This window comes from Curcuma longa, chromosome 8 (genome assembly GCF_044706935.1).
Source record: "Curcuma longa cultivar G26 ecotype Majalengka, Jawa Barat chromosome 8, ITB_CL_G26_1.1, whole genome shotgun sequence".
NCBI lineage: Eukaryota > Viridiplantae > Streptophyta > Magnoliopsida > Zingiberales > Zingiberaceae > Curcuma > Curcuma longa.
This window is the reverse complement of record NC_133868.1, coordinates 360,446-370,311: the sequence shown is the minus strand read 5'-3', so window position 1 is coordinate 370,311 and position 9,866 is coordinate 360,446. Positions and strand designations below refer to the sequence as shown.

Below are 9,866 nucleotides of genomic sequence, written 5' to 3'. Positions count from 1 at the left end.
CATGAGGCTCCTTATTGAACATTTGTCCTACCTCCTATTTGTTTCCGCCTCCGTTGAATTTATGATCTTTTTGTTGTCTGACAAAAAAGGGGGAGAATGAGGTTGGTTTAAGTTAGAATCAACATGTTATTATGCTTTTATTTATGCTTATTATTTTATGATTCATGCTTTATGATTATGATTATTTTGCAGATATTATATCCTGTTGTATTAAAGACCTAACTTAAATAAGTTTTTATCAAACATCAAAAAGGGAGAGATTGTTGGTGCAGTCTTGTCCCAAGTGGAATTGGATTTTAATGTTTGGCCAAAATAAGTTTAAGTTAGGCAATGTTGGTGATCTAACTTGTGTGAATTGAGTTCATAAAAAAGTCCAGGTTGGAAGACTTGACAAATGGTGAAGTCCCGGAGGAGCGGCTTCTTGGCAATGGTGAAATCCCAGAGGGACGGCCTCTTGGCAAAGGTGAAGTCCCGGAGGCACGGCCTCTTGGCAAAGGAAGACTTAGCACGACAAAGTTGAGTGAAACGTCTCAAGCAAGTGCAAGGAAGAGCACGAGGCTTGTGGAAGACGTTTGAAGGCTTGTGTCAAGGCTAAGGGATAAAGAAGGAAGCTGAATGGAGATTTTCAGCTTGACCAGTCGACTGACACTGCCATCAGTCGACTGGTGACTTGATCCAGAAGCACACAGCAAGATTGGTCAAGTGCTTTGCTTGGACCAGACGACTGGCATCATTCGAGGTGGATGATCAGTCGACTGATGGACGACCGTTGGGCTGACAGTTGGAGAATTAAATGCTAATTAATTAGCCGTTGAAGCCTATCAGTCGATTACTCCCTGAGTCAGTCGACTGATGTTGAGAATCTCATAAAAACACAGTTTGACGATTGGAGAAGCAACTATTCACTTTCTCTTATTCTTGCACGAACTTCAATCATTATATCTCATTCCTCTTCCTCTAAACTTCACTACACATCTTGTGAAAGGAAGAGATCGATTTGTAAAGGTTTCTCCGCCTTCAAAGAGTTCTTTGAGAAGGATAAGTTTCATAGTGGAAGATTGTGTGTTGTGTGTGGATTCTTGGATTAATCACCTCGCAAGAGATGGATGTTGGGACCGATGCGTTCGCTAGAGGGGGGTGAATAGCGATTTTCTTTCTTTCCTGCGAAATTATCAGCGGAAGCAAAAGAACAAAAAGAAGATAAAAGAAGACAATCGCTAATCCGTTCGATTTACTTGGTATCCACCTCCACGAGGTGACTAGTCCAAGGATCTACACACACACAGCACCTTTCCACTATGAAAAATCTCTCCTTTTCAAAGAGCACTTTGAAGGCAGAGAACCCCTTACAAATCAATCTCTTCCTTGTACAAGATTAGTAGTGAGGTTTAGAGGAAGAGAAATGAAGATTACAAAGATTGGAGTTCATGCAAGAATGAAAGAATGTGAACCACACCTTCTCCAATCGTCAAACTGCGTTTTTATAAGATTTTCGATATCAGTCGACTGCTCCAAGGGTTAGTCGACTGATGGGCTTCAACGGCTATTTAGTCTGCATTTAATTCTCCAGCTGTCAGCCCAACAGTCGTCTATTAGTCGACTGATGAACAGTACCAGTCGACTGGAGCAGTCGATTGATGAACAGTACCAGTCGACTGATCCATCTGAAACCTCTGTGTGTGCTTCTGATCAACCACCAGTCTACTGCACCAATAGTGTCAGTCGACTGATCAAGCTGAAACTTCCCTTTCAGCTTCTTCTTCAGCCCTTAACCTTGACGCAAACCTTCAAACGTCTTCCATAAGCCTCGTTCCCTTCCTTGCACTAGCTTGAGACGTTTTCCTCAGCTTCGTCGTGCTAAGTCTCCCTTTGCCAAGAGGTCCTCCGCGCCTCGCGCCTCCGGACTTCACCATTTGCCAAGTCTTCCAACCTGGACTTTCCTGTGAACTCAATTTACACATGTTAGATTACCAACATTGCATAAATTAAACTCATTTTAGCCAAACATTAAAATCCAAATCACTTGGGGCAAAATTACACCAACAATGGATACCAAGTAAATCAAACGGGTTAGCGTTGATCTTTTCATCTTGTCTTATTTTGTGCTTCCACTGATAATTTTGCAGGCAAAGATGAAAAATGCTATTCACCCCCCCCCCCTCTAGCGAACGCACCGGTCCCAACAATTGAATTAAGTGATTTAGTTTTAAACCAAAATAAATCCGATTTGCTACAGAACCGGTTCGCAACAGTAACTAGGGTTGAACCCGATTTAGGTTTTCTCAAGATTTTCTTTTATTCAATTTTCTTCTTCTTCGCCCGATGTCGGTTCTTCTCCCGCACACGACGATCTCACGATCTTGGCTTGGCATCTCCAATCCCATGTCCATCGGCAGAAATCTTGAGGAGATCTTGGTATAAGATCACCCCGACCGCATGGGAGGATGGTGCGTCAAAACCCTAAAGTCGTCCTCCGGCCTCCGCTTGTTATGAATCACGATTCAAGGATTAGCAGTTGTGTTTCTCCCTCCTGAGTGCGACCGCCGCCTTCCTTATTCGTCGGCGAATCGAACCCCTAAGCTTGCTGCCTCCCATCTCTCTAACACCCCTATTCTTCCTCAACCGCGAGAGAAGCTAGGGTCATCGTCGTGTTTACCCGCCCACATGGAGAAGAGCAATGTCGAAGCTGCCAAAGCCGCTACCACTGTCCTCTGCTCCTGTCGCCTGTGTGGGTGAAGAGAAACGCCGGAGCCGCCACCACCGTCTTCCTCTATTGTGGGGTTTTGTATTGTGAAGCTGTCGGTGGTTAGTGTCCAATCTTCCACTGATTGGAGCTACTGTGGGTTTTGTTTTTCCAGCAAACATCGATTTTTCTTTTAACTTCTCCTCAACGAAGACATCCCGAGTGCCATCCTCTACTGTGGGATTTTGTGGATTGTGAAGCTGTCGGATCTCGCTGTCCAACCGCCAGAGTCCTTGTGAAGGACTGTCTCAGCCACCAGTGAAGGGTTGTTGTCGAAGTTGTTGTCAGGGTTTGCCGTCAGGTTGCTGTAGGGATATGTGTTGATTGCTGCTATTGACCACTGGAGTTTTTTCTATTGTCAAAAATCGTTTCTAGCCACTGGAGAAGTCATGTGCCATTGTTAGGGTTAGCAATCGGAAGCTTGTGAAGCTTTCAGAGAATTATTCCATTGTCATCGGAAAGGGTTTTCGATCGTTTACCTTAAATCGATGGTCAAATGTTAACCATCGAAAACTATACCGGGAATATGATTGCTGGTGATAGTTAATAAACCCCAAAAAATGATTGTGATAAACGTTGTTGTGCGTTTTTTAGAATAAGATTTTTCTCTCGTATCGACCTTTGTCGATCATCTGCTAGCACCAAAGACGGTGATGCGACTCATGACTTTCGAAGTCATTTAGATGACAGCTTAACGTGGATCACCAGTAAAGGCAGAATTTCAACAAGGGCCGCTCAATTGATGCCAACCCCACTCAAGGTCATCCACGAGGTACGCGTAGAATAATTTATTATTCTGAAAATTTTAAATTTCAGTTATGCCATGTACTTATTATATCCTATATGTGTGTATTGTGTGTGTAATAATAATTAATTTTAATTATTGTAATTTCTTTCGTTGTGCACGTTTGCGAACGTGTAAACACGCGCAACGCATCGAGACAATCCCAATAGATTGAAGATTTTAAGAAAGTCATGATGAGCCAATTTGAGATGACAGATCTAGGACTTATGAAATATTTTCTTGAGAGGCAAGTGAAGCAAGGGAATGAGAGAATATTTGTCTCTTAAGAAAAATATATTGCTGATTTAATGAAGAAATTCAACATGACTTACTACAAAGCCTCTTATACTCCTATGGTAGTCAATGATAAACTTTCGAAAAATAATGGAGCTAAGAAGGTTGATGAAATCATCTACAGAAAACTCATTAGATCACTCATTTATCTTATAAATACAAGACTAAACATTATGTATGTTATTGATGTTGTCTCAAGATTTATGAGTGAGCCTAGCAAACTTTATTTTGTTGCAGCTAAATGTATTCTTAGATATGCCCAAAGAACTAAGAATTATGGAATGATATTTAAAGTTGAGGAAGATAATAAATTGCATGATTTTTCTGATAGCGATTGGGCAGGTTTAGTAGATGATCGTAAGAGTACATCAGATTATATTTTCATCATAGAAACAAAGTCTATTTCTTGGTCATCAAAAAAGTAAAATATTGTGGCTATATCTTCTACTGAGATTGAATATATATCAACATGTGGAGCAGCATGTGAAGTTGTCTAGCTAAGAAGAATTCTCAAGGATATGAAGCAAGAACAATTTGCACCAATCATACTCTACTATTGTAATGATCAAAAATCTTATTTTTCACAATCGCATAAAACACATCAAGTTAGGATGTTACTTTGTTAAAGATCGAGTTAGCAAGCAAAGGAAAAATTGAATTAGTTTTCTATAAAATTAGAGATCAAATAGCAAATATCTTCACAAAGCCACTTTCAATGAAAAAGTTTCTCTACTTGCGTGAAAAAAACTTAGAATATTAGATCTTTCAAAATTAAAAGAGAGTGTTAAAAGTTAACTTTGAGAATGAATGCACATACATGTATGGAAGAATTAATGCATATACATGCATAGAATTCAAATGGATGGATGCATTATTTGGGTTCAAGAACCAAGTGGTCCCGGCCCATGATGATCCATCATGGCTAGCGCAGGGGAGGGATTCAATGTAAGCAACTGCCCTGCGCTAAAGCAAGTCCGTGAACCTAGTTGATGATGATCCATTTAGTTTTACAATAATTAATGTTTACAAGATTATAGTGGCTATGTCATAAATATGATACAATATCAGCTAATCCATCATATTTTATTTTATTTTTTATTTTTATATCGTTCTCCACTTCAATATCTATCGGCAAGAAGATGATATCCGTAAGAAACTAAGTAGCAGATAAATAGGGGCATCCTTAATTTATCTTATAGTTGAAACTGAATTATTTGAGATAATTCTGTCCATTACAAATGATTATTACACATAAATGATCCCCTAAAATTAATCTCAATTTATTGTATCTCCTCCTGCGTCTTTAGTTATCTTCAAGCAACAGGAACAGTCTGTTCACGTTCCATTTCTTCTCTCTTTCCTCCATTCCCATGGCTTCTCAGGGTGGGAAGAAGCCCATAAGCCAACACGTCTGGCTCTTGCCTCTTTCTCCCACTGGTCAGAAAACAAATACAGTCAAAAAATATAGCTGAAATTAACTAAAAATCTTTGCGTGTCTTTACTGAAGCTTAAAGCAAGCTACTGAACCACCAGGATCACCTTCTCTAGCTCCGGACGCTGGTCGTAGGCAACGTAGTGCCACGCGAGCCCTTTCTTAAGCATCTGTTCCTGCAAAATTATGAACAAGTGTCAGAAACATATTAGCACTGAGATGACAAATTGAGTAATAAGCTACCATCTTATATCTCACTTGAATATAGACACTGTTGAAGTAGACATCTCCTACGCAACGACCATATCGGTCATCTCCGTAGACATAGACCTTCAAGCGCTTTCCTTGGACTAACTTCGCCAGCTCCTCCTTGGCTTCCTTCCCAAATGGCATGGAGCTCTCTGGTGCATCGATTCCCCTGTCGCCCTTAATTATTAGGATGTTCGCAGTTTCAGAGGTATTCTATGCCCAGACTCAATTGGTAGGTACCTTAGTCTGATTCGATACTTGCGAGCAAGGATCTGCTCGTTGTCACTTCCAGCGATTACTCTGCAAATGCATCACTGAATTAATGCTTAAGAACATGGCCATGGAAGGGAAGCTGGACCGGTGTATCACTCTACCTGTATCCTGCATCTGTGATAATTTTGTGGAGTGCGCCTTCCTTGTCGGAGTCCTTGGCAACTCGCGCTTGTGCTCTCTCTAGGGCGGCCTCGTGCACACCTCGAGGGACATTGGCGGACTCTCTTGGGTCAGCAGCTGCGTCGACATACACTGTAATGGTGTCTCCATCTGCCACAGCTTTAGCATCCACCTAATTCATGCATTATCAAGCACTAGTGTTATGTTACAGAGATCTCGAGTTAATTAAGCAAGGTGAGTAAGGTCCATCTCACCGGAAGTGTCTGAAGTTCATACTTGACTACTCCTTCTGGCCCTGACGACGGACCAACTGGGGCATCTGTGTGAGGGAGTGGGAGGCCATAGCAGACCAAGATACCCTGGTTTTAAACAATTGCACTAAATATAATTAGCAGTAATTAATTGTAGGCAATTGGAATTTTATTTTTTCTTCTCTTTTCCTAGCTGCAGTAAGTACTTACCTCAACATCAGCTTTACGATGCCTCTTTAAAGATTGGATAACGAGCCTTGAAGCTGCTTCCGGTGTGTTTGGCGGTGGCTTGGCTTCGTTCCATGCGTCAAGTAATTTTCTGTACCTGCACGCATTTTTTAAACGATCGAGGGGAGTGGTAGAGATGAGTTATGTGAAAGAAAGACAAGTGGCTCCGGAGAAGAGAGGAATGGAGATACCAATTAGCTTGTGCCTTCTTAGAGGAGACTACGTATTGGCTCAGCCTATCCGGGACCTTGACTCAACAGCAACACAATTCAGTTATTACCAGGGATGAATTAGCAAAGCTGGTATGGCTTGTTGATGATTAATTAGGTGGATGGAGACTAATCACCTGGCCGGTGACGCCGAATTGAGAGAGATCGTGGGAGAGGACCGAGACGGCGTCGGTGGCAGCCTGAGGGGCGGCGGAGTGGTGGGTGTGGCCCGCAGCGGCGGCGGCGGCGGCGAGGTAGGAGAGTTTGGCGCAGAGGAATTTGAGGAGGGAGTTGCCCATCTGGAATGAATCCCCTTTCTTTCTGATCTCTATCTTTCTGATTCAACTCTAATCGATTGGATGAGTTTGAAGGGGAGGAGGTCAACGGATCCAATGCCAACTTTTCGTTTCCGACAAGGTGAATTTAGGATGAAACTTGGCGGAAGATCATTGGCCAGAGTAGAAAGATTTGGATCTCACTTCTTCCTGTTTTTTTTTTTGGGTGGCTTTTTTTTCTGTCTTCTTTAAAACGAGTGGAGCCAGTGGTAAGAAGGTGCATCAACGGCTTACTGGTGCGAAATATAATGGATAAATAAAAATATTGTTGAATATTAGGACAAAATTTATAGAATTAATTATTTTTGAGTAAAAAATTTATTTTAAAAAAAAATATTTAAAACTTGAAAAAACAAAATAATGATTTATGTGATTTCTATTGAATTAAAAGTAGTTGATGGCGCAATATCAACTCAATTCTTATTTAATTTTAATCATTTTTATTTAAAGAGATAAATTTATTCAAAACATTGTGTCGCCATCTAAAACTATATTTCGATAATTGAAGACATCAAATCGATGAGCAATAATATTAAGTTAGTAACCATGATATCCAAAGAGATGCATCTATCATACCCGAAAGAGTGATATATATATATATATATATATATATATATATATATATATATATATATATATAATCTCCTTAAACAATAAAATGTTTCAACCTTAACCTAAACAATAAAATGTTTCCACCTTAACCATCGTGAGTCTCTTGCTATCGCATCTCTTTCTAGACAAGATTGAACTAGGAGTTAAAACGAATCACTAATAATATTAGGTTGCATTGAATACACTAAAATCATGATAGTTCATCTCCTTTACGATTTCATTTTCATATTTAAATGGCTAATTTGAAGTGAAATGATAGAATAACTTATTTTGCTTCATTATAATACTTTTAGGGAAAAAATTTCTTTACACCGCGATAATAAAATAATTTAGTATCTTAAAATTAAAGAGCAAGGATCAGCCACGCTGAGCTAACTGGAGTAATAAATAAACAGGGCGAGCTGAAGGATCAAACGAACTGAGCCAATAGCAGTCAATTGAATTTGTGATGTTGGATAGATCAAGCGACCCAAGATAATCAAATATGGATAACAAAGGTTATCCCCAATGAAATTTGAACTCTAATCTTCTTATTTGATCTTTAAAAAAATCTAAAAGAGTGTTTGGTTTGAAATTTTTTTATTGGTAAATTGGAGAAAACTCCCCAATTGCAAACTGGACTTTGCATGCACTCCCCATCCAACATTTTCTTTGCATGCACTCCCCAAACTTAGTTTCAACTCCCCCAATTCATAAATTTACAAATTTACCCCCTCTCTCCAGTCTCCTCTTCTCCCCCCTTTTCTTAATAAAAAAAAAAGCAGATAATCATTAATTAAACCAAGCTACGACAGCGCAGGTGTTCGTCGCGGCCGCCTCGCCGGACCTCCTCCTCCTCTCCTTACTCCACCCGCTCCGCGTCTTCCTTCGCTCGTAGAACATCACCCTCCCAGTCACTTACTGTTCCTCCTTCTGCGTGGCGCTCCATGGCCCGCTTACGTACCTTCTCGCAGTTCGCCTCCGCCTCGGCATAGCTGGCGTGGCGGCAGCCATGGTGTGGACCAACCTCAACCTCCTTGTCTGCCTCCTCCTCTTCGTCCTTCTCTCTAGATCCTGCCGCGATACATGTCCCAGCGGTGGAGTTGGCTTCCTCTCCGGCGAGTGCTTCCGCGGGTGGCCAGCGCTGCTCCGCCTTGCGGCGCCGTCTTGTGTCTCCGTCTGCCTCGAGTGGTGGTGGTACGAGCTGATGATCCTCCTCAGCGGCCTGCTCGCGTACCCCCGCGATGTCGTGGCCTCCATGGGCATCCTCATCCAGACCACCTCCCTCGTCTACGTCTTCCCCAACGCGCTCAGCTTCGGCGTCTCCACCCGCGTCGGCAACGTCCTAGGCGCCAACCGCCCGGCTAAGGCCCGCGCCGCCGCTTTTGCCGCCCTTGCCGCAGCCCTCGGCCTCGACCTCGCCGCCACCGCCTTCACCGCCTCCATGCGCCACCAGTGGGGACGCCTCTTCACCCGCGACCCCGAAATCCTCCACCTCACCACTCTCGCGCTCCCCATCGCCGGTCTCTGTGAGCTCGGCAACTGCCCACAGACGGCCGGTTGCGGCGTCCTCCGCGGCAGCGCCCGCCCGGCCACCAACGCCAACATCAACCTTGGCTCGTTCTACTTGGTCGGCATGCCGGTGGCAATCCTCCTCAGCTTCGTCAGAAAAATGGGCTTGCCGGGGCTGTGGCTGGGGCTCCTTTCGGCGCAGGCCACGTGCGCCGCCCTCATGACCGGCGCCGTCGCCAGAACAAATTGGGCATCGGAGGCAGAGCGCGCCAGACGCTTAACCGACTCTTCTTCTCTCCTCCTTCAATCATTCCAATTGCTAATTGCAATGACATAATTCCAATTACCCCAATAACTACTCTGTCTCCCATCTCCGTGGAAGCCGAGAAGACGAAGACCACCCCAACACTAGAAGACATTCGAGATCCTTCATTAATGGTGATCCAGAAACAGCTCTAGTCGACTGGAATATAATCCCAGTCGAGTCAGTTTCGTCACTGTTCGAGATCAGTCGACTATAGTTAAAACTCAGTCGACTGAAGGTGGGTCTACGGCGAAGAATGGCCAAGATAGTCGACTGGAATGAGCTTCCAGTCGAGTCCAATTTGGTTCTGTGCAGGGTTAGTCGACTGGACACAAATTATAGTCGACTAGGATCATGTTCAGTCGACTGAATATCTGAATCAGTCGACTGATATCAGTTCAATCAGCTGATTAAAAGTATCAGTTGAGTGCAATGCTGAAGGATTTAACCTAAGTTGACAACATACGCTCAAACATGATTAAGGGATCGATATAGTTGGTATGGAATGTCCAACCATGATCTTCGAACCAAATACACATGA

The 9,866-nt window shown here is 42.8% G+C and overlaps 2 protein-coding genes and 1 pseudogene across 2 annotated transcripts in view; 1 reads left to right on the top strand and 2 right to left on the bottom strand.

Moving 5' to 3' along the window:
* Window positions 1–9,866, bottom strand: part of LOC141833700 (ycf20-like protein) — a 51,445-nt gene that overhangs the window by 4,836 nt on the left and 36,743 nt on the right. The window lies entirely within an intron of this gene.
* LOC141833104 (putative staphylococcal-like nuclease CAN1) lies at window positions 5,016–6,882 on the bottom strand. Its single transcript, XM_074720496.1, has 9 exons — window positions 6,721–6,882; window positions 6,566–6,621; window positions 6,357–6,471; window positions 6,150–6,254; window positions 5,877–6,067; window positions 5,743–5,802; window positions 5,512–5,671; window positions 5,361–5,429; window positions 5,016–5,255 (listed from the first exon to the last, which is right to left on the bottom strand). The coding sequence occupies exons 1-9, from the start codon at window positions 6,880–6,882 to the stop codon at window positions 5,157–5,159; spliced, it is 1,017 nt and encodes a 338-aa protein (XP_074576597.1). The 3' UTR covers window positions 5,016–5,156.
* On the top strand, window positions 8,015–9,542 carry LOC141833102 (protein DETOXIFICATION 48-like; annotated as a pseudogene).

What these genes read in the sequence shown, in the direction of transcription:
- LOC141833104 (XM_074720496.1), bottom strand. Translation starts at nt 6,882, where the DNA reads ATGGGCAACTCCCTCCTCAAATTCCTCTGCGCCAAACTCTCCTACCTC. An exon ending in ATCGTAAAGCTGATGTTGAG is followed by an intron (nt 6,255 to 6,356) that starts GTAAGTACTTAC and finishes GTTTAAAACCAG; the next exon opens with GGTATCTTGGTCTGCTATGG. An exon ending in TCAACAGTGTCTATATTCAA is followed by an intron (nt 5,430 to 5,511) that starts GTGAGATATAAG and finishes ATAATTTTGCAG; the next exon opens with GAACAGATGCTTAAGAAAGG.